The following is a 24,774-nucleotide window of genomic DNA, read 5'->3' on the forward strand; positions in this document are numbered from 1 at the left end:
TGGAGGCACTGTAAGACATCCACATGTGAACACCATTCATACTGCAAGCTAGAAAGCAATTAAAGGTGAAAATTAATAACAGATTAGAAAAGTCACCGATAGGACATCTTAAGTGAAACCACTCAGAAAAAAAAAAATCACTTAAATACATAGTTCTTTAATTCATCTTAGTAACTATTCAGGTCATCATCCTACAAACCATAGACTTGTGAAAGATTCATGCCCCTGACAAGAAACCAGTGCAAAAATAGAGCTCAAGTGTAGCTCAGAACTACAGTCAGAATTCCAGCGATCTCTTTCAGCTCTGCTGATACAAAGATTTGGCTGCAAATAATTAAGACAAGGAAGAAGTTAACAGCTCCACATTCATCTCATTTTTCACTAGCTGAGAAATTCAAAGAAGCCATTTCAAGCCTTCTGAAAGGACGTTCCATCATAGCCAGCTCTGCCTGACCTGTGTATACAGACCTAATCCCACAGTTGGAGGGCTGTACACAGGTGACAGTCATTATTACACGTTATTTGCAGCAACAAAGTCCCTTAAATGTGATATATGCTGTACTTGAGCACTGAGAAGTTCAGCATCATCTCAACTCCAAGGCTGCTGAACACCAGACTTCACGCATGGGTCCATTCTTCCTTTATATCACTCACAACCAGGTTCCTCACTCCAGTGGGCTCCCCGTTTCTCCGTCACGAGCTTAATGAAGTAACTATGATTTGCATACAGCTTGAGCTTCTCACTGATGTCAACCCATTTCACCATCCCAGCATCATCACCTGCTTCCAGAGGCAAGTTATCCATGGTCTCACCTGTCCACAAAATAAGAGTTAGATACACTCTCGCATCTTCTCTCCCACCTTCCCTTCTCACACCTAATCAGTTCCTCCCTTCCACTATTCTATTTCTACTACTTTACAAACCAAATTCTGAAAGTGATGCATACCTATACAAAATGAGAATAATTAATACTTTATTAAACCCTCAAAAGTATTTAAAAAACCCTTCAGCGGAGATGCAGAGAAAAGCTTCTGAATTACTCTCTATAGTTTCTAACTCTGGTTTCTGAGTCAAGTCTCAGTACTGCATAAACAAGACAATAAATGATTACTAAAAAAAATTATGAGAAACAAATATCAAAGGAACAACCTTCATTACTTCTGGGAGTTGGTAAATCAAGAACCAACAGCATGCTAAGCTTCAACATTTACCTTTTAACTACTCAAAACAGCAAAAATGATGGTAAACCAAGCCAATTCATCTCAAGAGGGAAGACGTGAGAACTCAGGATTACGGACCAAAGAACAAGAAACGTATGCCCATTCTAATTGGTTTACAAAAGGAAAATAAGGTACAAAAATTACTCTTGACACCTTTTATCTCAGGTACTCTGCCAGAGTAACCAGGATCTCAAAGCAATAAATGAAATGAAAATCTGCCTGCTGCCAGAGGCAATGCTCCTGAAGTACACATCTGCTGAAGGAGAATAAAAAAGAGCTGAAGATCCTTCACCATCGAAACTGGAAATAAACTGACTCAACTAACCAAAAAGAAATCAGTCCTAGCATTCAGACTCCACACAAAGACACATTTTGTGGTTTGGAACTAACACAAAAATACAGAATTTGCCTGAACATGACTTAAGTTTCTTAGTTCAAGATAGAGAGAAATCAAAGGGAAACAACTACTACTTGCTGTGGGTAAACATCACAAAAGACAAGATTCTCACATGTACTGGTTTCAGTCCAAGAACTCACACCCCACTTTCATGCTCATACATTTCCATTGCACACCTCAGTCTCACAGACACCAGTATTTCAGAAGAGTATCCGCAGTAAAAAGCATCTAAGAACACAGGCAGAGATATTTACCAGTTTCATCGTGGTAATTCACAGCCTCTGTCTCCATCCAAGCATTATCAGTGTTACGAGGGTCATCCACATATCCTCTGTAAACCTAATGCAGCAAACAACCAAAAGAAATGTAATAGCATAAAGGTGGAATCATTAAAAAGCATTTTCCTCAGATCACCCTTACAATCTTACATGACAAGAAATTGAGTATCACAGCTTTTTAATAAGAGCCACACTTCCTCAGTTCCTCAATAGCTGCAGTTTACCTACAGAGCTCAGAGGCTACCACAAAGACACACAGCTTACCACAAAGTGCTCCTGGCTGAACAGTCTCTGGAGTTGCTTTTCCAATTGTGCTTTTTCTTCAGGTGATTTCTGTAAGGAGTTCAAGGCCTCTTCCCCAAATTCCCGCTTCAGAGTAGCGCCAATCTTCTCCCCTGGATCCACCATCCCCTGACAGGGAAAGAAATATGAGCACCCTTGCACCTCACTTGGCATAGTATTCTTTGACTGGTGTGTAGGATATTACAGCTACCTGCATCACGCTCTGGATATGAGAGGAAGTCTGTACTTGTGGATAAAGAGCAAGCATACCTATCCTCCAAAAACTGGAGCAGATTAAATTATATCTACGTTAAGCAAAAACACTCTCAGAATTAAGTATATATATATTGCCTTGTATTGTGGAAAAAGTAAGAAGCATCCCAAGAGATGCCTGAGAAAAAAAATATTTGTAATACATTTCTCCTTCCCTCTACAAAATGAGGTCATTCTTACAAAGCATAGTTTTATTACATACATATCAGTTATCTGCTCTTGACTTTGCCAAAGGGGAGAAATCTTCCACTTCAGAGCTCTGATCTTACCCCAGGGATGGCCCATTCCCCACAGTCTCTCCTCTTGATAGCTACAAACTGCAAGATGTTTTTGCCAGTAACTGGGTGAGCTATTTTATTGCCACTTCTATCCCTCTTCCACCTGCAGAAAATGACAAAGAAGAACATTATTTTCTGCTTTTTTGTAGGAGGAAAACATAACAGTGGGGCCCCGACACAGCAGTCTATTAGGTAAAGTACAGTCTCTGAGCAAAACCAGACAACAGCTGCCTGGGAAGATCACATCCATGAGTTTTACTGCTAGGTCCAGAACATCTATATCTACTGAAACTCTCATTATAAAGCTTTCACCTCTAACTATATTTTTGTCTACACATGAGATGAGGATAATAATGACTTCTGCTACAAGAGTAAATTTTGGCTGCAACACTTCCAAATCATCTACCTGGCACCAACAGAAGGCCAAAAGCATCCACTGCACTGTATCCAGTAAAGAATTTAGAAGAACTGTAGGCACTAAAGCAAGAAGCAATCTAATTGAAGAGGAAAAATAGAACCAAGATTTGCATTACTTTCACGGAAATTAATGAGTAGCTTCAATAGTGTTCTGATAATGGCAAGAACTAAAATGCAGTAGCGTGTCTTTCATTATAGTTGTACCTTTCCAAACTTGCATCTTTGTTATCTACACCATCTCCCCTAAAACCTTTGTGTGTGACTCCACATGTAGTCACAGACTCTGGAGGCAGAAACACCAAAGCAGAGCAGGCATTGACAAAACACAGACAAACAAACCAACAACAGATCATCCAAACCTTATGTCCTCTTCTTATATACTAGGCCAACCCAATATTTCCTACAGTGCAAAAACAGACACACCACTGATTTTGCAACTGAGTCAGTCACTATTTTTCTGCTGTACTATACATCACCTTTCAGTCACCCATCCCTTACCTGGTCACAACAGGATCAGCAGCATGGTTTGGTCCCCATCGCCCCAGCAACCCTCTCCCTGTGAGACCTGTCCTTCCTGCTGGGTTTCTGAAATAAGTGGCACAGAGCATTTAACAGCACTATTTGCCCATGCAGAGTTCAAGTAAGTAGCTTTAATGAAGCTTGAATTACAGAAAGTAAAGGAAAGTAACGTGCACCCAATGTCAGCATTAGCTTTAAAGAATAAAAGAAAACACAGTTTTCTCTGTCATCATCAGATGTATTCAGGCTGGATGTAGCTCTGGGCAGCCTGGTCTAATGGTTGGCGACCCTGCCTGTAGCAGGGGGGTTGAAACTAAGTGATCACTGTGGCCCTTTTCAACCCAGGCCATTCTATGATCATCTTTTTGTAACCAACAGTATAAGTAAGGGAGAACAAAATGGCTTTGTCATTTCCCTGATCTTCCATCTCCAGACAACCCACTGCTGGGACAAGTCCAGACCAAGCTTTTCATGCCTCTCTGCACAACTTTCTTCCAGGAACAGTACGCTCACACTGAGGTATCATTCTTTTCTGTCTCTACGAAAGACTACCCTCATTTTGTTCAAGCAGGTACCATCTATTAGAACTGATACAGATGTTTAAAAGCTCTACAACTAAATCATTGAAACACATACACAAAGAAAAATCACTCACCGGGGCCTCCCGTTTTCAACCACATACAAGCCATTCCAACTTGTCCTCTCCACTTCTCCATCTCTCTCATTAAATCTGGGAGAGAAACTTTTATCACTGTGGGAAAGAGTAATTAGAGTTATAGAGCCAGTCACATCCCTCTGGTTGAAGGCCAGCCATGCAATCTGTAACACCCAATTGGCTAACAAGCAGTTTTTACCAAAACTTAGAATGCAGGCCCTCCCTTTTCTGCAGGGGGTATAAAATTTGAGCAATTGCTGATGACAGTTTGTTTAAATCTGCAGATAAGCATGATGCTCTAAAGCACTCAACATTTCCTCCTTTTCATTTAGGCAGTATTTCAAAGCTGTTTTTGTTCATATTAGGGAGCATAAGACGTTATCCAGCGATGAAGCTAACAAATGCTTTTCTAATTTAAGTGCAGCGTGCAGATATTTTATTAGGTATGCTTTATCACAGTTGCTAGGCGCGATCACCGACTTTCAAGAAGTGTTTAATGCCTACACTCTTTGTGCATCTTTAGAAATGAAACAGCGTGCAGGTAGGGAGGCAGGTGTCTACAGAAGCATATTTATTGCTCTCCAAAGCAATTCCTCTCAAACTGTCACAAGAATCAATCTGCTGACTGGATTTTTTCCACACAAACAATTCAGGAATTTACATTAAAAACTGAGTCTGCATTTTCAAGTGCTATCAACAGCTACTAAAAGACTATCTGACAGTAGATTAAGGCATGCATCTAACCTCCTAGCAAAGCAGCACCATCTGTTCTTTGGGAGTAGAATGTATTCACAGAACCAGTACAAAGCAATACAGTCATAATGCTACCATCAGGCATCTGAGTCAGAGCGCTCTACTTCAGGCTTCCAATTCTGCTCGAGTTCTTCTCATCTTGCACACAATCCAAGAACAAACAAGGAAGTACTCAACAGCAATCTTCTCCCAAGTTCCTAAGGCCACAATGCTATTCTCTCATGTCAAAAATGAGCACGGACACTAGAATTTCTACCTGTCTCCCTTCCACTCACCTGACCTGCGGATCTGCCCACTGAGGTCCAGACAAAATAGACACTGCAGTGTACTCCACGGGTTGGTAGTCCTTCCATTCAGTCGACCAGTCCACTTTATCTGCAGGAACATGGGTACGCTCAACATGCGATCTGGGATAAGGGGAGGTGAGAGCTTTGTTGTGGTAGAAATTCTTAATGTTACAACTGTCAAACATGTTAGCAGGATGGAGGTGGGACCAGTGAGCTGCAGAGAAGTTACTGAAAGAAAAAAATGAAAGTAACGCCTTATTCCTAGAATCACAGAATACTTATTCATTAAGTATTAACCATGCTACTAAACGTCTCATCTGCATATTAGACTACACCATGCAGAACAGACTGGAGCTTTCTAGAGAACAGCAATATGTTATCGCTTCTTTCAGGAATCATGCAAACACATATGAGTAAGAAGCTGAGAACTGCAAGCGCCCTTCTGGGCTATGCAGCACTCTGATCAGGTACTGATCATTTGAAAGGATTGGCTGGGAGGTGTTTATCACAGAGTGCAGCTGGAAGCCACTCTCCACATGGGCAACGCACTAACAAACAGCTCAGCTTTACAAGAGACCAGCTTTCACATCAACTGACAGAAAAAGTGAAAGTAAATACAAAATTTCCAAACACCAGCAGGCTTGGACAGGAGGATCCTCAAAGGCCTCTCCCAACTCCCACAGTTCCATGTAACTCCACGTGTTGCTCTGAGCAGTGGCATGACACTCGATGTGATACAGTGCAGAGTAACACACACCTCTCTTCTACTCCCAGGAGGGCAATGAACATCCAAATAACTCGCAAGGGAAAACCTCAAGACCACGAGCAATCTTACCCTGACATGGATTTTCTGGAGCCAAAATCGCAGGCAATTACACCACAGAACAGCAGTTTAGATTATGGTGCTTGACGTGCAGCTCTTTGAAACTCCAAACGGATTTATCTCAATACACAAACTGCTGCGGCTTTTTTAAACCGCTCCAAAAAAATGACTGCCCCCAAATAAGGGGCTCTAAGCACAGCAAGAGGCCATAACCTACAGAAGAACTGATTTTTAAGAGCTCTTGGTGAAAAACTTTGGGATTTTTTGAGATGAGGAACTCCGCCCGGTCCCACACAAGCCCACACCCCAGTGCCGATGCCGGCAGCGGCCCACTGTCCCTCACACATCCCCGGTGCCGCCGTACCTGAGGGGCGGGCGGCGGCGCAGCGCGCACCGGGCGGGCGGGGACAGCACAACCGCAACGGACAACACGGCGACAGCCCGAGCGAGGCCGGGGACCGACACTGCACGCAGCACAGTGGCGAAGGACAACATCACCCCACAACTGGCGGTGAGACCCTCGGCCCTTGCCGCCGGAGCGACCCCAGGCCGGAACCGCCCTGACACGACCCCAACAACCACCACTCACCGCCGCCACCGCCACCACCCCCTTACAAGCTGCGCTCTCATTGGGCGGAGCGTGGCCAATCAGCGCCGCCTCCCGCCTATTGGTGTTCTCCTCTCCGCCGGACACGCCTTCTCCCGCCCCGCAATTCTCTCCGATTGGCCACGGCGGGCGGTGTGTGCGCCACCTTGCGGCGGTGCTGGGAGTTGCCGAAGGAGCGCTGCGGGCTGCCGTGTGGCGGGAGGATGAACCCCGTGCTGGGGCTGCTGGTGTTCCTGGGCACGCTGCTGTACGCCTACGCGGAGGCGCTGGTGAAGCTGCTGCTGCCCGCCAAGAGGAAGACCGTCCGCGGGGAGCTGGTGCTGGTGACGGGCGCTGCCCGCGGTCTGGGCAGGGCCACGGCCCGCGAGTTCGCCCGGCGCCAGAGCCGCCTGGTGCTGTGGGACATCGAGGCGGTAACAACGGGATGGGGTCGACGGGGAGGTCCTGCCGGCGCGGGGGGAGCGGGGCTCGTGGCTGCAGGTGGCTGCGGGGAGCTGGCTGCCGTCCCTGCGTGCGGTGAGGGGAGTGTAATGTATACAGAGTACAGCTGACCCGCGGTGGGTAGTGTACTTGTGTGCTCACCTCCAGCACAGACTCGGGCATGCATGGCACTGCTCCTGGGATGCAGGAAGGGCTGAAGCCAAGCAGCAAGTCGTCCGTCGTGTGTCATCCATCGAGTGCATCAGTACGGGTTAGGGGCTGGCCTCCTGGAAAGGAGCTCCGCAGAGAAGGTTGGTGGCCAAGAACACCAGTGGTGTACTGGTTGACCGACAGCTGACCAGCTGTTGACCAGTGGTTGGCCATTAGTCAGGAATGTGCCCTCGTGGTCAAGAAGTGCGTTGCAAAGAGCCTGACCAGCACGAAGAGGGAGATTCTCTTCCCCTTTTATTCTTCCCTGGTGTGGCCACGTGAAATCAGAGGCTTAGGTTGGACGGGACCTTAAAGATCATCTAGTTCCAACCCCCCGCCATTGGCAGGGTTGCCAACCACCAAACCAGGCTGTGCAGGTTCCAATCCAACCTGTGCAGGATCCAACCCAACCTGGCTTTGAATGTCTCCAAAGATAGGACATTCACAACAGAATCACAGAATTGCCAGGGTTGGAAGGGACCTCAAGGATCATGAATCTCCAACCCCCCAACAACCCCAACAACCTCTCTGGGCAATCTATTTCAGTGCCTCACCACCTTCTGAGTAAAAAATTTCTATCTAACATCTAACCTAAATCTTCCATTTTTTTAGATTAAAGACATCTGGAACACTCTGTCCAGTTTTAAGCTCTCCTGTTCAAAAAAGAAAGGGATCTCCTAGAGAATCCAGCAGAGGGCCACAAAGATGATTAGGAGCCTGAAGCATTTTCCTTATGCGGAAAGGCTGAGAGTCCTGAGGCTGTTCATTCTGGAGAAAAGAAGGCTGAGAGGGAATCTGATGATTGTTTATAAATACCTAAAGCGTGGGAGTCAAGTTGGTGGGGGTGGATTCTTTTTCGGTGGCATGCAGCAGTAGAACAAAGGGCAGTGGGCAGAAACTGGAACATAGAAAGTTCCGTAATAACAAATGAAGAACCTCTTTACTGTGAAGGGAACAGAGCACTGGAACAGCTACCCAGAGGGGTTGTGGTCTCTTTCTCTGGAGATATTCAGGACTCACCTGGACACTTAACCTGTGTGACTTGCTGTAGGGAACCTGCTTTATCACAAGTTTGGACTCCAGAAGTCCCCTCCAACCCCTACGATCTGTGCTTTTGTGTTCTACCATCTGTGGGAAGGGAAGAGGTACTGACCTTAGCTTTGTAGCTGCAACACTCACCTGTAATTCTGGGAGGAATGCCTGAATACATGTTAGCAAGCAATGAATTAGGCAGCCAAGAGAGGCAGTGGAACCCAGAGCTTTGGACAGTGTAAGAGATGATGGAAGGTCAGAAGGAGCATGGCACTGTTGATCTGTTTTGATGGTAAAAGATGGGCTTGTCATTTCAGTCTAACACAAAACATGGACACCTTAGTCAGCTGTCTTTCCAGGTTGTACATTGAGTGGCATACCTCTTTTCTCACAGCCAGACTGTTACTCCTGCCATATGCTGGATATACTCGTGGTATCTCCAAGCTGTCACCTGCAGCTGCCCTTTAGTCCTCTACATGCAATAGGGAGGCTACAAGCTGATGCCCACTTCCCGCTGTCCAGCTAAATGAGCTTTACCCAGGCAAGGGTGTTATTGTCTCTATGTTCCATTTCTAGCAGCAGATCTGTGCAGGTCCTAAATTTAAAGTCCTCCCCCAAGGTGTCATGGTGCCCAAACAACAAAGCTCAGGCAACGTACAGTTGCACACACAACTAAGGAGGCTGTACTGAGGCTACTGCACTCATGTCATACATGTATCCTTCTTTCCCTCCTCCCACAGCATGGCCTCAAGGAGACGGCAGCAGAGTGTGAAGGGCTGGGAGCCACCGTTCACACCTTTGTGGTGGACTGCAGCAAAAGAGAGGAGATCTACAGCACTGCTGAGAAGGTAAGGAAAGCAGGCTCATGTGCCAAACATGCTTGGGTTTTGAGAAAGGCTGGAAAACAGCACCTGAGGTTCACCACAGAGATTATGCCACCTGTGACTGTGTAGAGCATATTTTCTGTGTAGGAGACTATAAATACTGGCAGTAAATATGGGAAAAACATCAGATCTAAATCAGCTTTCAGGATACTGCACAGTTCCTACCAGACTGGGAAAGAACATGATTTTCTCCTCTCTGAAAAAAAAAAAAAAAACCCCACAAAAAAACATTGTAAGAGTTAATTTAATTGTAAGAGTTAAATTAATTGTTGCTCACAACCTTGCACTTCTGTGATAATGAATGTCATGGGGCTGCACGTTCCCTTTGTCCAAAAGGTGAAAAAGGACATTGGTGATGTCTCCATTCTGGTGAATAATGCTGGTGTGATTACAGCTGCTGACCTGCTCTCCACCCAGGACCACCAAATTGAGAAAATGTTTGAAATCAACATTCTTGCTCACATCTGGGTAAGGGCTGCTACTGTTCCTATGCCTTCGTGTTTTTGTGAGTGTTGTAAAGGATGAAAGTGGCACCTGCTTTATCCCCTGCAGAGCTTCTCTCAGCTCTCTGCCGGCAGCCTGCTTGGAGGTGATGCAGCTGGGACATCTCAGAGCTGGGCTCTTGGCTCCTTGGCATTCTGGCAGCTAACCCTGGGGACTCAGCTGTCAGCAGGGCCTACAGTGTGGAGGTCACAGGTGTTAAAGAAATTCTGCTTGCAGGGGAAAAAAGGAGCACTTACAGATTGTACGTGCTAGGGAAGATACACTGGCAGCGTTGCTGCTGACAAGGAATACCTAGAAAGCAGGCTAGGAGCAACATGAGCATCAGCCTCTGTTGATACTTGACTTTGCTGAAAGGTTCCCTTTGGAAATCAGATTGCACCAGCTGAACAGAGAATGGGCATCTGCTTCTCAGGGCCTTGGGTTGTAAGTGGCACCTTGCATTAGGAATAGCTTCACTTAATTGCAAGTAATTGGGATCAGTGTTGAAGACATCTAAGAAGGCATTGCTCTTTTCCTCCTCCTCCTCCCCACCCTATTTCTGCCCCTTTTTAAAACTCCTTTTCAAGACAACAAGAGCTTTTCTGCCAACGATGATGAAGAACAACCACGGTCACATTGTCACAGTGGCTTCTGCAGCAGGTCAATTTGTAACTTCTTTCATGGTGGCTTACTGGTAAGTGACTTCAAAATCAGTTCTCTTCATTTAATTTTAATTGTGTCTTCTCCACCAGCAAACATGGAGTAACAGAAACAAACTTCCCACTGAATAAGCTACTTCCAAAGGACAGTGCTAAGGAGAAAAAACCCACAACATGCACCACATAAGGACTAATAGAGGTACCCACTGATTTGCTTATTAGCTCTGACTGATTCAGGTGATCCAATGAAGGATAAAAGTGTTACAAATCAACTAACGCAATCTTCAATCTTTCTTCTCTCCATAACTGATCTGGACTTTTGCTTACTAAGAAAGGTATTTTATTCCCTTCTTTTTAGACTGTAGTGCTCTCGTGAGTCACTGTAGTGTTATCAAGTGAACATATAATGAGTAGCTTTTCCTGTTTCTAGCATTTGTTACATTGGCTGCAGTGCATAGAAATACTTCTGCCACCATGTGGTGAAATGCAGGCTTTGACAGTAAACCTTTCACATGTCAGAAGAAACATGCTAATACTTAGTGTTGCAAGCATCGCGTCACTACTGAGAGGTCAATGCACTGCCCGTTTAAAATAGAAGCATTTATAACTCATGCACAAAGTTACAGAAAAACTGTAACATGGCATATTATCAGACTGCACATTGTTAGCCCTCTACTATGGTGGTTCCAAACAGAACCATTTTCCCTGGGTACGTTCCTGCACAGCGAGTCACTTTTCGTAGCAGGAGAACTCCTGAGACAGGAGTTTTAATCAGATTTCACTGTTCAGATCCTTAGCATCAAATGTGTTCATCTGTTTCTGCTTGCCAAGAATTTTCTAACACCACTCTAACAAGTAAACGCTTTGGATTTATGCACTAACATTATGAGACTCTTCATTATAAAGGTAACTCTCTGAAAGACGCCCACTTTGCATCCCGTGGCGTCTTCCCCAAGCTGCAATGTGTATTTCAGCACTGCACTATGGCACAGCAAAAGTTAAAATTAATCCCTGCCTTCCCATTGTTTCCCTCACTAGTCAGTACTGCATGATCTTACACCCCCTTTCCATTTCTGTCAGGCCAGAAATAACATTCATGCCTTCTGATTTGTGCTTTTTTCCTCTACCAGTTCAAGCAAGTTTGCTGCAGTTGGATTTCATAAAGCTCTAACGGAGGAGCTGTCTTCACTGGGAAAGGATGGAATAAAAACAACATGCCTCTGTCCAGTTTTTATGAATACTGGATTTGTCAAAAACCCCAGTACTAGGTAATGATCACAAGTCAGCATTACATATTTGCCCTTGCTTTACCTATGTTATTCAGACCGAGTGTATGTCCCACATAGCAGTTGTCCTTTATTTACCTGACTTTGTGCCCATGTGAAGCATCCTATTTCATATTCAGCTGCTGCCCATGTTTTATCACTGTTGATCTCACATATATGCTTTCTTTTGATTTTAGGCTTGGAAAGATCTTGGAGGTTGATGAAGTTGTGAAGGCACTGATGGAAGGAATACTAAGCAACCAGAAAATGGTTTTTGTTCCACCACAGCTGAGCTTTGCTTTACTTTTTGAAATGTAAGTGGTGTGCACACACACACAAACAAACTACCAAAGAAGGGAGAAAAAAGATGCACCGTAACTACAAGAGTGTACAAGCATCACACTTGTAATATCTGCTTCAAGTTTAAGCCTCATTGTAGGAGGAAGTGTAATTAGCACTGTTAGTAGTCAATTACAACATTTGGCAGCATAGAAATACTCTTGCACGACAGATAGATACGAGAAGTTTAGGTTCAACCCAGTTTCATTTATTTTCTACTATCTTCAATATTTTTCACCACTGCATTGAGTTATTTACGTCATTCCATATCTTACTTCAGGCAGAGAGAGATCAAGGGATCACTTTCCCTTCACAAATGGGAATTGCCACAGGGCTTGCAAAGAACAGTTTCTCTGGACCAGCAGCCTCAAGCAAGCTCCAGAAACAGTTGAACAGCGGCTGCTTTTTAGTGTGCATTTCCTGATGTCAACACCAGAAGGTCTAGGTCATGGAGGCTGAGAATGCTGCTTCTCTCTGCCAAGTGAAGTGAAATTTGTCCTCAGACTTCTTAAATATTCATTGTACTTTAGTAGGGCTCTGTTTTCACTGGAGCTCTGACTGGAAACTTGACATTTACATAAGAACAACTACACTGACACTTCTGTTAACTGATACAGCATCCCAAGAAACACTTCATAATAGCTTGTTAATGACACTCAACATCAGACAGTTAAGAAACAACTCTTGCATTCCAAGTGATATTTGGACAGCAGAAGTGTGCAAAGCCACAAAGAAGTGGTGCTTACTACTGTCATAACCCTTAAGATAACTCCCTGTTAAGCTAGGAGCAGGCAGACACAAAGAGACATGGCTAATGCTAAGAAAAGAAAAAATCACAGAAGAGGAAAATGCACTTCAAGGTCTCTCTTTTACCATCCCATCCTTTCCTCAGACTACTGCTTTTGAAAGCAGAAAAGCCACTTTATAAGCACAGCTCTCTACTCAGTGTTAAACCTTCCAGGGTCCTGAAAGCAGTGTTGCAGCCAACATCTTTTGCAGTGGATATCTGTCCTTGAAGTGATCATAAAAGGAGGAAGGTGTTGAAGGGACTGTCAAACTAGTCAAACAGTTATGAAGGCAGTGGGTTTTTAGGAAGTATTCCCCAGATTTAAGTTCTGGTCTCAGTCTGATGTGAACATGCATTCTGTGCCCAGATGAGCTCCAGTCTCACCTGTGGTGCCACTTTCTCCAAAACCTGAATTCTTACCCTAGGTTTAATTTCATGGGCTTTTTTTTTTTTTTTCATCCTCCAGGTTGATTCCAGAACGTGCCTCGAATGTTCTCAAAAAGCTGACTGATGTTAAGTTTGATGCAATTGTTGGGCATAGAAGCAATCAGTGAAAAAGAAATTGTTTCTTATTTCCCCATGAAATGAGTGAAAGCAGAACACATGCTGAGCATAGCACAGCGATTTGGATTCAGAGCAGAATTAAGACGGGTACTTCTTCCAGGCCACCGCTTCCCATCACACCTTAAGGTCCATCCCACACCTGCAGCAGGAACAGACATGCATAACGTGGTGTGTTAGCAGAGCAGAGATGCAGCTCTACAAGTCAGAAGGACTGTTCTGGCTGTGCATTCTACGATCACTGACTCCTAGTCCTGTAGCAGACAGGAAACCCAGCAAGGCCTATTTTAGGATAAGAGCAGCTACATACATGAATACAGTGGGATTGCCTGAGTATAAATTAATCTCTTATCACTGAGCAACACTGTCTTGTATGGGGAGGAGTGCTTTAAGGTGTCCCGCTTCATTCTAAGGAATTATTTTAAGTTCAAAAAGCCTTGTACTGCACACTCTGTGTTTTGTGCTTTTGTAATGAGTACCTAAATATGTTGATTGTCCATTATGCATGAGCACCATCAGAACAACTTGTACAGAATAAACACAGTTCTCTACCCAGAAGGTGTCAAATAACATACTTTCTGCCTCCCAGACACTTTTCAAACACCTTCCTTTAAACCAAGGCGACCCTGCAATTAGTAGGGGGGTTGGAACTAGATGATCATTGTGGACCTTTTCAGCCCAGGCCATTCTATGATTTCCTTACAAATTTCTGGATGCCCTGTTCTGTTTCATGCGCACCACAGAACGTGATTTATTTCATAAGAATGCAGAAAAAGTAGCAATATTTTTCTCCTTACAACAGAAGGCAAATAATTCAACCTAGTGTAAATTATGCTATCTGTTCTAGCATTCAAAAGTCAGGCTCCTCTGTTAGAAGTAAAAGCAAGGATATGCTGTGCCTTCATTCATGTACTGGGGTGAGCTGAAGTGGAAGTGCTTCTATGACTGTGTAGAATACAAGTGAAGGCCTCAGCTGGTAAGCCAGATATTCCTGGCTATGTCTTCATTTCAACTGAGCAATGCATTCCTTGCAGCATAAGGTTGAAACAGCACTGACTTCAGTGAACATACACATTTCCCCATACCTGTTCTCCTTCCTGAGACTTTATCTATTCCAATCCTCTGAAACGCTAAACCCATTCATTGCACAAGATGCTGTAGCACAGCCCTGGATAATCCTGGGCTTCCCCTTTCCACCCTGCTTTTCCCTGTGCAAGTGCAGGGGAGCAGCAGCAGTGCAGGAATACTCTGCCAGGACCTGGGCCCAGGCACAGGTGTGTGTGCCAGACCAATGGGCAGGAATATAAGGGGAACAGCCCCAGATGGGCCAGCTCTTCCTCACGAGCCAGCCATGAGGCAGCCAGGACCTGCAATGGCCAGGAGGTTAAGCCTCTAAAGCTCTGCATGAACTAACTGCCTTTGCCCTGAGGTACAAGAGAACATCATGCAATGAAATGCCGGTCAGAGACCTCTTCAGAACACAGATTGTGTTTCTGCCTACTCACAGAACTGACTGTGACAGGCATTGGCTGGCTAGTGGCCATTTGCAGGAGGCCTGAATACACTGCTCTCGTTAAATACACCAAGAAGTAGGAGGCTTCTAAGGTAGTCCTTGTTCTGCATACCAGTGTTTTTTTAGGCTCCTCAGTTCTCTTCCTGGCCACAAGAGACAAGCTTATTCCAAAATCTGGTTGTTACAGGTACTTAGCAGAAGCCTATGTTATCAAACCTCATGTAGCAACTTCCAGTAACGTCCCACAGTTGAATACTGGTGTCTCTCACTGGCTTAGGGCACCTGTGAGTTGTATGAGAGGCTCTGGACTCATGCTGTGCCTCCCCCTGAGCCCTGGAGCTGGCACTTCTCTGCCTCAGCCACAGCTCTGACCTGAGTCCCATGCCAGGAGAATGCCAGCACTGCTGAGCTGTGAAATTAGGGTCTGGCTGCACTGCTGATGTGCTAATTAAGAATAGAAACAAGTTCCAGGAGAAGAGTAACAAGTCTGTAGTTCTGTGCATCTCTAGTGGAATCAAACATCTTCCCCACATATAGGATGAGCAACTGTGCAGTCAAAGCACTGGGACAAAATCTCTATTAACAACTGATCTTATACAAGCCAATTCTGGACATTAATGGAGCCTTCACTCTTCTCAGAGTAGGAAAATAAAAATCCTTCTATATCCAATTATGAACATAATTTGAATACATCTGAATTTCTAAATAAAAAGAGAAAAGCAAGTAATCCCTTTCAAATAGGAGAATGCAGTTATATAATTAGAGCTGGAGAAACAAACTCAAGTGATCTTTCAAATTCTTTCATTTCTTATTAACGTTTCTATTCTGGTTAGGGCTCTGGGTGCTGAATTACACAGAAGTCAGTCAAAGCATGAACTGGGCAACGTAGACTCAATTAGATATGCAAAATACAACAGGCTGATCCAAGAGCAGTTACATTACAAATGCATACTGGCAGAACACATGGCAATTTAGAAAAGGAGGTCAGTTACTCTAGAAGACGTGTAGCTTTGTGTCAAGCCAAGTACTTCACCAAAAAACAACCACTCCAGATGTTCTCTGCTGGAAGCAGGAGACCCCAAACACTTCCTACAGAGTGAGACCAGAAAACAGCCTTCACCTGAACCATGTCAAAAGGAATGGCATTCAGAAATGCCATTAGGGTAGCTCAGAACACAGAACTCCACCTGCCTCCTGCTCCTTTGCCCTTGTATGAGCAAGGGCTGCTTATCCCAGTGCATCTCTGGCCTGATTCTCCATGAGGCAATGAATAAAGCCACCAGGAAGTTCGGCCAGGAATATCTTTCATAAGCAAAGGATGGGTGACCACCAAAACATATTTTGCTGACAGTTCCTCCTATAAAACTGACATGTCACCCACTGCGCCTTCTGTAACATCACACAGCAGGGCATACACATTAATTTAGATTAGTTGTACATTAGTTTGCTCTGTGCAAATTCCATTTGATAAAGAGCCTTTCTCTGGGACTTTAAATCTCTTAGGGAGGAAGAAGTTTTGACAGCATTTTGTTCTGCCTGACCACAGCTATGGATCAGCCTGTTTACAGCAATCAAAGCTAGTTCATCAGCCTGTTTAGGAAAGGTCAGCACACAAGGGATTGTCTTCTTCTCCACAGAGCTTAAAACCAACTGGGGCTCTGCTCCAGCCAAGTGGTAGAAAAAGATGCAGTGAAACAGACCTCATCAGGACAAACAGGGAAGACTTTCCTTAAAACCGTCCAAGTTCCCTGAGGCAAACAACTACATCACCAAAGCAGATTAGGATTTCCACACGTTACTCAAATTAATCTGCAGTTATTCCCACTTCTGCCCATTTTGGGGGGTCATTTTCTTTCTTTTCTACAGTCACTGTCAGTTCTTTTCACTGAGGATGAGGACTTTCTTTCAAAGAAGTCAAATTTCTTTTGACATTGCAGGAGACAGTGGCAAAGGCCTTACTGATGCCAAAGAAGACAGTATCCACTGCCCTCCGCTCATCCATCAGGCTGTTTCATTGCAGGACCTTGTCAAGTCTGTCAGGCATGACTTCTCCTTGGTGAAGACATTGATGGTGAATTCTACTGATGTTATTATACACATGGACCCTGGAAAGGGTTTCCACAATTAGCTGATTTTTCCATTTTGGAAACTGTAACCCTTCCTTTAAGTTAGCAGCTTCAATACTCTGGACATTGTTATCACACAAGTACTTCCTACATAGTTAGGAGAACTTCCATAGTGAAAAAGACAACAGACATTCCTTTCACAGTGCAAACACAATACACATTTCCATTGCCAAACCTGTCAATCCCCCAAGGATTATATAAAAATCATAAAGGTCAACTAAAAAATTTGGCTGCTTTACCAGGTGGGAAGTAATTAAACTAAACAATCAGCAGGTCCAAACAAGATGTGACTCATGACATCTTGTGGTTTTCTGATGCAAGCCACACTACCCAAAACCATATATATACAGGCACCAGCCATCCATGCATCACTATTACCAGAGCCATCTGCCTCCTTCTGATCCACCGACCAGCCGCTCACCATGCAGCCCAAAGGTAACACAGATCCTTGGCTCTTACCTGAGCTATGCTGCAGGCAGGTGCTAGAGCAGGTTGTCCATACAGGCTGTGGAGCCTCCACAGGAGAGGCTCCAATCCCACCTGGACACGGTCCTGGACAAACCTGCTCCAGCTGACCCTGCTGAAGGGGCCTGGATGTGGGAGGGGGGTGAACTCCATCAGCTCCAGAGGTCCCTCAGCCTTTCTGTGAGGTTGCAAGGAAACAGCTCCTGGAAAGGACCACTCAGAAAACACCCTTTACTTACCCTGGCTGCACACATCAGCAGCTCAAACACAGGGCTGGCACTCGAGGACACCCAACGCGGTGCACACAACTCACAGCACAGCTCCTGCTGCCCCATTCCCCTGTCACTCCTCTCAGAGGACAGCCTCATTACTCCTCTACATCTCCTTTTCAGCCAAAAGCTGTAACTCTGCTTGCTGTCTGCTTCACAGGAGTCTCTCTCACAATGAAGTTCCTGCTGCTGTCCTGCATTCTGAGCATGGTCCTTGCTGTCACCAATGCAGTAAGTACTGAACAAAAATACACAGGCATGCAGCGTGGGAAATTTTAACACTGATAGCTGGAAATTACATGGCTTTTATCTGTCAGGACAGCCTCAAAAACACCAACAGTTGTTACACGGCTAAATGCATTTATGGTATTCCCAATCTCGATTTCCAGGTTAAGATTAAGCCCTTCTCAGACTTAAAGCAAAAACAACAAATAGCAAGCTCACATCCCAGCCCATCAACCAAGTCCTCATTCCAGCAGCACAGAATTAACTTGACAATTTTTCAGACACTGAAGATCAACTTCCCTTCTCAGATGGAGCATTCTAACAAGACATATTGATTAAAAATATATATATTTTTAAAAACAAAAATGAAGTTTATTTTTGTTGATAATAAAACTAACAAAAAATCCCCACAAGTACAATGAATTATGCTTTGCTCAAAAAAAAAAAAAAAAAAAAAAAATCATACTTTTTCTACAGCAGCAGCAGCTTGACAGCAAAGAAAGCTCCGGTTCAGAGAGCTCAGAACAGGTAAGCCTTCTGTTTCTCAGTTACTGAATCTCATCAGCTCTAACATTCAGATTTACCTGGAGGGGTTGGTACTGAATTGGGAAACACTGATGCACAATTCCTCTCCTTTCACAGTACGCACAAGGAAAGAACATTTTCTTTCCTTTGACTCCCATTCTTCGCCAGCTCCTGAAACACTCCAAGCATGCTCAGCCACCTGTTTTGCTGCGAGTCTGAGGTAAGCCACCTGTCTTGTAGCAGAAGACACAATCCTGCAGCAAGCTCTACCACTACATTTGCCTACTTCTCACTTGCATTATTCTAATTATGCAATAAACAATCTTTAGAGAATTTTTTCCTTCCAGAAATAACATACGGCTCTTGGAAGCAGTGCAGCTTTTATGCCTTGTTCAGCATGGTACTTGCAGAATTTTTATTTTTCTGTTTTCACCTTTAGCACTCTATGTTAACATAAGCACCTCATGTGGAATGAATACCCATGGTATTTTGACTAGTCACAGCACAGCCAGCTTTATCCTCAGCAACCAGCACCTGCCTGGTCACCTGCTCATAGGGCTCTGTTTTCCAAAGCCGATGATGCTGCTGGGGATGTGCTTCACACCATGTATCAATTAACAGACTAAAGCCACTAAAGCCATTGGTTCTACTCTGCAATTCTGTTCTCACTCTGCAGATACCTATCTGACCAACCAGGGCTGTGTCCTATGAAATACTGCTGCTTCCCGATCATCTTCTGCTTCCTTCAGCTCCCTCATGCCTTTTGTCACCAGCACACTGAAACCACAGATCAGCAAAGAGGTACCTGTGACTGAAGCCAGCACGGGTCACAGCGAATAGCTCTCCCCACCCTTGTCTGCTTACTTTCTAAGCCTGAATAAATGATAAATAGCAAGCAATCACAATTTCTTCATCATTTCTTAACAACAAATATTCCCATGTCACTTCAGTGACTCCACTGTCAGCAGAACAGGAAGGGCGCTACTGCAGCTGTGCCCTCAGACTCTGGGCTCTGCCAAACCTCCATCCCATGCTTTTGACTGCTGAGTTAGCACACAACCCCCTCCTGCAGCAACAACCACCAACTACGAGCTTAAGTTGCTTCGTTTGCTAAACAAAACATGCGACCACCTCCGAGAGCTCATCGCCCTCTCATTGGGCGGAGCCCGGCCAATCAGCGGCGCCACCATCCCGTTGGCTGCGCCCCTCCTTTGGCCCCGCCCCTTGCTCACAGCGCGTTGCCGATTGGCTGCTTCCCTCTCCCCCGTCGCCCGGCGGGGCCGCGTGCATTGACTTGTCCCGGTCGTGCGGAGCAGCCGCAAGATGAACCCCGTGCTGGAGGTGCTGGCGTTCCTGGGCACGCTGCTGTACGCCTACGCGGAGGCGCTGGTGAAGCTGCTGCTGCCCGCCAAGAGGAAGACCGTCCGCGGGGAGCTGGTGCTGGTGACGGGCGCTGCCCGCGGTCTGGGCAGGGCCACGGCCCGCGAGTTCGCCCGGCGCCAGAGCCGCCTGGTGCTGTGGGACGTCGAGGCGGTGAGGCCGGGCCGCGGTGCGGATAAACGGGCTGTTCCGAGGCCGTGGCACCCGTGTCATACATGCATCCTTCTTCCCACAGCATGGCCTCAAGGAGACGGCAGCAGAATGCGAAGAGCTGGGAGCCACCGTTCACAGCTTTGTGGTGGACTGCAGCAAAAGAGAGGAGATCTACAGCGCTGCCGAGAAGGTAGGGGAGCAGGTGCATGTGCCAGGGCTTACCCAAACGTGCTTCGATTTGGGAAACGCTGGAAAACAGCACCCGAGGTGTCCCACTCAGTTTGTGCAAGCCTCTGCAATCTCACCACTGTTTGCTGCTGTACATACATACCTTCAGGTACTGCAGCCTGTCCCATCCTAATCTGGGAGCCTTTGTCCTGTTGAGCTCACGCTTCAGACTTTAGACCCTGCAACCAAACTTCCTGCTACTGGATTGCTGAGGAACTGACATAGAAATGTATAAGGCTGCTGGCATGGTTGACAGGCTGCACTGTAGGGAATGGTTCAAATCATTCTGTATGTCCAAAGTGCCAGCTGTAATTGTAGAGCGTGTTTGTCCATGGGTAATGCCTAGGACACTGTAATAACTGGCAGTAAAAAAGGGAAAAACATCAGATCTAAATCAGCTTTTAGGACTGTTGTGGTTTTGGCTGCAACAAGGACACCACATGTTCCTGCCTGCAAGATAATCACTGTAAGAATTAAATCATTTGCTACTCACAACCTTGCACTTTGTGTGTTAACAAGCGATGTTCACCTACACATCTTTTGGTCCAAAAGGTGAAAAAGGACATTGGTGATGTCTCCATCCTGGTGAATAACGCTGGTGTGATTGCAACTGCTGACCTGCTCTCCACCCAGGACCACCAAGTTGAGAAAACATTTGAAGTAAACATTCTTGCTCACATCTGGGTAAGGGTCTCCAGCACATTCACGCCTCCATAAGCATTAAGGATATGTATTTAGACCAATAGTTATTTAAAACTACAGGCAAATTACCAAGTTCTCTTGCTGCTTTGTGTGTATAGCAAACATGCACTCAGTCTGGCTGTTGGGAAACTTGATTGTCTCTTGCTGATTTGGGGCTGGCATGGCTCCCTTGCATTTTCCTTTTCACACAAGTTGGCTGGTGATGGCCTCTCCTGCAGCGTAGGTTGGTCTATGTCACAAGTGTCTTAGTGTCTCTCTTGGTCCAGCTGTTTGAGCGCCCTCAGCCAGGCACCAAGAGCCTGCAAGCAGTAGAAAAACTTCTCATATAATGCAAAGTGCTTTGGTTTTTTTTTGTTTGTTTGTTTGTTTTTTTTAATCAGCTGGCCCCTGAGAGAAGGCAGCCTTTGGTACTAGGTGCAGAGCAAGGCTGGCTGCTAGCTCTTAGCCATGCCATGTAGTGCAGCCAGACCCAGCCTCTCCCTGACTGCCACCAGCACCTTAGCCAGTCTGTAGGGCTTTGTCCTGAAGCATTTTGTACCTGTCTCTGCTCTTTTGCTGGCTCTGCTCTGGGCTCCTGGCACTGCTTTAATCCCATCCTGTAGCTGTCCTGCCACTGCCTGCAAGTGCCACCTGTCTTATCTCCTGCAGGACTTCTCCCAGCTCTCTACCAGCAGCCTGTGTGGAGGTGATGCAGCTGGGACATCTCTGAGCTGGGGTTTTAGCTCTTTGGGACTCTGGCAACCAGACCCTGGGGATAGGACAGCTTTCAGCAGCATTCCTAGTATTAAAGAATTTCTGTTTGCAGGAGAAAAAAGGGGTACTACAAACTTGTGTGTGTGCTGGGGAGAGATACTGGTAGTGTTGCTGCTGACAAGTGAAACTAAAAAGCAGGCTAGGAGTACCATGAATATCATCCTCTGTTGATACCTGACTTTGCTGAAAGAGTCCTTCCAGAAATGAGGTTACAGAGTGCATCAGCTGGAGGGAGAATGGGCGTTCCTGTGGTTCTCAGAACCTACCTAGCATTAGGAAAAGCATTAGTCATTCAATTGCACATACCTGGGAACAGTGTTGAAAAACACTTAAGACATTACTCTTTTCCTCCTCTCCCAACTCTTTTTCTGGTCCTTGTTCTAAATCCATTTCAAGACAACAAGAGCTTTTCTGCCGACAATGATGAACAACAACTACGGTCACATTGTCACAGTGGCTTCTGCAGCAGGTCATTTTGTAGTTCCTTTCATGGTGGCTTATTGGTAAGTGACTTCAAAATCAGCTCTCTTCATTTCTTATCTTTGTCTTCTCCACCAGCAAACATGGAGAGGAAATAAATACACTCAGTAAGCTTCTTCCAAAGGAGAAAGAAAACCCACAGCACTCAGCACATAAGTGCTTGTGGGAATGCCCACTGATTTACTTGTTAGCTCTGACTGAATCGGGAACAGTGCTTCAATGAAAGACTAATGAAATGACAAATAAACTAATGGAATATATTTTTTTTTCTCCTCATAACTGATCCAGACTTTGATTAGTGAAAAAGGTATCCGCTTTCCTTCTTCTTTAGAATAACATAGTGGTCTTGTGAGTTGCTGTAGCCATAAGTAATACTTGTATGTTTTTACCCTCTTTTTTTCTTCTTAGCTTTTCAGACTCGGGCTATGTTTTTTTTCCTGTACTAAGAAATGCTGGAAATTACACTGTCTACTGAATTTAGCTTTCAAAAATAAAAACATCAGACTTATGCGTGCCAATTAGTATTTCCTAATACTCCTCTGACAGTTCACTACTAAGACTACTTAGATATTCCACTTCACATCCCCAAATGTTTTCCCCAGGCAGCAATATCTATTTTAGGAAAACACTATAAGACAGCAAAAATTAGAATTAGTCCTTGCCTTCCTCCCTCATTAGTAAGTACTGCATGTTCTCTCAGCCCCTTTCTATCAGGCCAGAAATAACATTCATGCCTTCTGATTTGTGCTTTTCCTCCACCAGTTCAAGCAAGTTTGCTGCAGTTGGATTTCATAAAGCCCTGACGGACGAGCTGTCTTCACTGGGAAAGGATGGAATAAAAACAACATGCCTCTGTCCAGTTTTTATAAATACTGGATTTGTCAAAAACCCCACTATGAGGTAATGTTTAGATGTCAGCATTACATATTTGCCCCTGCTTTACCTGTTATTCAAACTGAGTACATACCCCACATAGCAGTTATCTTTCATTTACCTGACTTTGTGCCAAGGTGAAGCATCCTATTTCATATTCAGCTGCTGCCCATGTTTTATCACTGCTGATCTCACATATATGCTTTCTTTTGATTTTAGGCTTGGAAAGATCTTGGAGGTTGATGAAGTTGTGAAGGCACTGATGGAAGGAATAGTGACCAACCAGAAAATGGTTTTTGTTCCATCAAATCAACGTTTCGCTTTACTTCTTGAAAGGTATGTAACAACATAAGGGATAAGTCGAGTGTACAAGCATTACACTTCATAGAATCACCAAAGTTGGAAAAGACCTCTATGGTCATCCCATCCAGCCATCCACCTCTCACCAATATTTCCTACTAAACCATGTCCCTCAGTGGAACATCTAAACATTTCTTGAAAGCACTTGTAACATCAGATTCAATTTTGTGCTATTTTAGAAACTGGGGCAAGTCAGTGTTGCAGTATATTGTTTTTCTTTCCACTGACAACAGCACACACCACGAGGGTTTTGTTGAGTTGAGTAGTTATGATCTATTTTTTGCACAAGTGCTGAGTGAAGAACTCAGATGCTCCATTTGCTGGTAGGGATGCAGAAGGAGATAAAGAGATTGCTGGATTGCTTTTCCATCACAAATTGAATTTCCCATGGGCTTGCAAAAAATCATCTCTCTGGACCAGCAGCCCCAGACAATCTCCAGAAACAATTAAGGATCTGCTGCTTTTTGGTATTCATTTCTTCATGGCAGCACCAGCTCTATGTCACGAGTGCTGGGAATGCTGCTTGACTGGTGTTCTGCTGCTTTCCCCCAGCCATGTGTTGTGAGGTTGATCCTCTCAGACATCCAGTGTAGCTGCTCTGATGGGGCTGCATTTTCTCCACAGCTCAGATTCAAAAGCTAGATTTGTATCACCACAACTACATTACCACTTCAGTTAGCATCTACAGTATCTCAACAATTAATTCATAGTAACTTATTCATGAAAGCCAGGAAACAGCCAAAACTGTTTTATGAAAGCGTAAAGAATCTTTTGCTTTCCCAAAATTCTCTATCAACCAGATGAGGTTTTGAAAGCAAAGTCAGTTCTCATTTCATTTTAATGTACTTGTCTACATTCAACACTGAAACTGCAAGCAGTAATTGAATCAACATCCTTTGCAGTGGATATCTGTCCTTGAAGCAGTCATAAAAGGAGGAAGGTGCTGAAGCGACTGGAGGTCAAGCTAGACAAACATTTATGAAGGCACTGAGTTTTCTGGAAGTACTCTCCAGATTTAAGTTCTGGTCTCAGTCTGATGTGAGCATGCATTCTGTGCCCAGACAAGCTCTCATCCCATCTGTAGTACTGCTGTCTCCAAAGCCTGAATTCTTATCCTAGGTTTAATTTCATGGATTTTTTTTTCTTCCAGGTTGCTTCCGGAACGTGCCCTGAATTATATCAAAAAGCTGACTGATGTTAAGTTTGATGCAATTATTGGGCATAGAAGCAATCAGTGAAAAAGAAATTTTCTTACTTCCCCTCGAAATGAGTGAAAGCAGAACATATGCTGA

At 44.8% G+C, this 24,774-nt stretch overlaps 3 protein-coding genes and 1 long non-coding RNA gene across 6 annotated transcripts; 3 read left to right on the top strand and 1 right to left on the bottom strand.

Moving 5' to 3' along the window:
- Window positions 1–137: 137 nt before the first annotated feature.
- On the bottom strand, window positions 138–6,847 carry NUDT9 (nudix hydrolase 9). Of its 3 annotated transcripts, none has more exons than XM_090138971.1 (8): window positions 6,773–6,847; window positions 5,349–5,588; window positions 4,321–4,416; window positions 3,645–3,731; window positions 2,721–2,832; window positions 2,161–2,307; window positions 1,873–1,957; window positions 138–813 (listed from the first exon to the last, which is right to left on the bottom strand). In XM_090138971.1, the coding sequence occupies exons 1-8, from the start codon at window positions 6,811–6,813 to the stop codon at window positions 647–649; spliced, it is 975 nt and encodes a 324-aa protein (XP_089995097.1). In that variant the 5' UTR covers window positions 6,814–6,847; the 3' UTR covers window positions 138–646. The 3 variants fall into 3 exon arrangements, with proteins under 3 accessions (XP_089995097.1, XP_089995096.1, XP_031452511.2); XM_090138970.1 differs by lacking the exon at window positions 6,773–6,847 and adding an exon at window positions 6,548–6,766 and having other exon boundaries at window positions 4,321–4,395; XM_031596651.2 differs by lacking the exon at window positions 6,773–6,847 and adding an exon at window positions 6,548–6,766.
- A 59-nt stretch (window positions 6,848–6,906) lies between these two features.
- On the top strand, window positions 6,907–14,007 carry LOC116231094 (estradiol 17-beta-dehydrogenase 11-like). The gene is made up of 7 exons (XM_031596652.2): window positions 6,907–7,203; window positions 9,193–9,300; window positions 9,673–9,804; window positions 10,407–10,513; window positions 11,609–11,746; window positions 11,941–12,057; window positions 13,336–14,007. The coding sequence occupies exons 1-7, from the start codon at window positions 6,994–6,996 to the stop codon at window positions 13,421–13,423; spliced, it is 900 nt and encodes a 299-aa protein (XP_031452512.2). The 5' UTR covers window positions 6,907–6,993; the 3' UTR covers window positions 13,424–14,007.
- A 3,448-nt stretch (window positions 14,008–17,455) lies between these two features.
- Window positions 17,456–18,699, top strand: LOC149918141 (uncharacterized). The gene is made up of 3 exons (XR_016465967.1): window positions 17,456–17,504; window positions 17,964–18,034; window positions 18,506–18,699. It is a non-coding gene; the product is annotated as an uncharacterized LOC149918141 (long non-coding RNA).
- A 1,097-nt stretch (window positions 18,700–19,796) lies between these two features.
- On the top strand, window positions 19,797–24,759 carry LOC116231097 (estradiol 17-beta-dehydrogenase 11-like). Its single transcript, XM_031596662.2, has 7 exons — window positions 19,797–20,086; window positions 20,169–20,276; window positions 20,867–20,998; window positions 22,166–22,272; window positions 23,012–23,149; window positions 23,342–23,458; window positions 24,633–24,759. Exons 1-7 carry the CDS (start codon window positions 19,877–19,879, stop codon window positions 24,718–24,720), a joined length of 900 nt encoding a protein of 299 aa, XP_031452522.1. The 5' UTR covers window positions 19,797–19,876; the 3' UTR covers window positions 24,721–24,759.
- The last annotated feature ends 15 nt before the right edge of the window (window positions 24,760–24,774 follow it).

Source organism: Phasianus colchicus, chromosome 4, assembly GCF_987193195.1.
Source record: "Phasianus colchicus chromosome 4, bPhaCol1.hap1.1, whole genome shotgun sequence".
NCBI classification, from domain to species: Eukaryota; Metazoa; Chordata; class Aves; order Galliformes; family Phasianidae; genus Phasianus; species Phasianus colchicus.

Bases quoted from the DNA above. Each gene is read 5' to 3' on its own strand.
- NUDT9 (XM_031596651.2), bottom strand. From the start codon at position 6,678: ATGTTGTCCTTCGCCACTGTGCTGCGTGCAGTGTCGGTCCCCGGCCTC. The intron at 5,589-6,547 runs GTACGGCGGCAC...TTTTTCTTTCAG, and splicing joins CGCCGCCGCCCGCCCCTCAG to TAACTTCTCTGCAGCTCACT. The intron at 1,958-2,160 runs GTAAGCTGTGTG...TTGCTGCATTAG, and splicing joins TCAGCCAGGAGCACTTTGTG to GTTTACAGAGGATATGTGGA.
- LOC116231094 (XM_031596652.2), top strand. From the start codon at position 6,994: ATGAACCCCGTGCTGGGGCTGCTGGTGTTCCTGGGCACGCTGCTGTAC. The intron at 7,204-9,192 runs GTAACAACGGGA...CTCCTCCCACAG, and splicing joins TGCTGTGGGACATCGAGGCG to CATGGCCTCAAGGAGACGGC. The intron at 12,058-13,335 runs GTAAGTGGTGTG...TTCATCCTCCAG, and splicing joins TTTGCTTTACTTTTTGAAAT to GTTGATTCCAGAACGTGCCT.
- LOC116231097 (XM_031596662.2), top strand. From the start codon at position 19,877: ATGAACCCCGTGCTGGAGGTGCTGGCGTTCCTGGGCACGCTGCTGTAC. The intron at 20,087-20,168 runs GTGAGGCCGGGC...TTCTTCCCACAG, and splicing joins TGCTGTGGGACGTCGAGGCG to CATGGCCTCAAGGAGACGGC. The intron at 20,999-22,165 runs GTAAGGGTCTCC...ATCCATTTCAAG, and splicing joins ACATTCTTGCTCACATCTGG to ACAACAAGAGCTTTTCTGCC.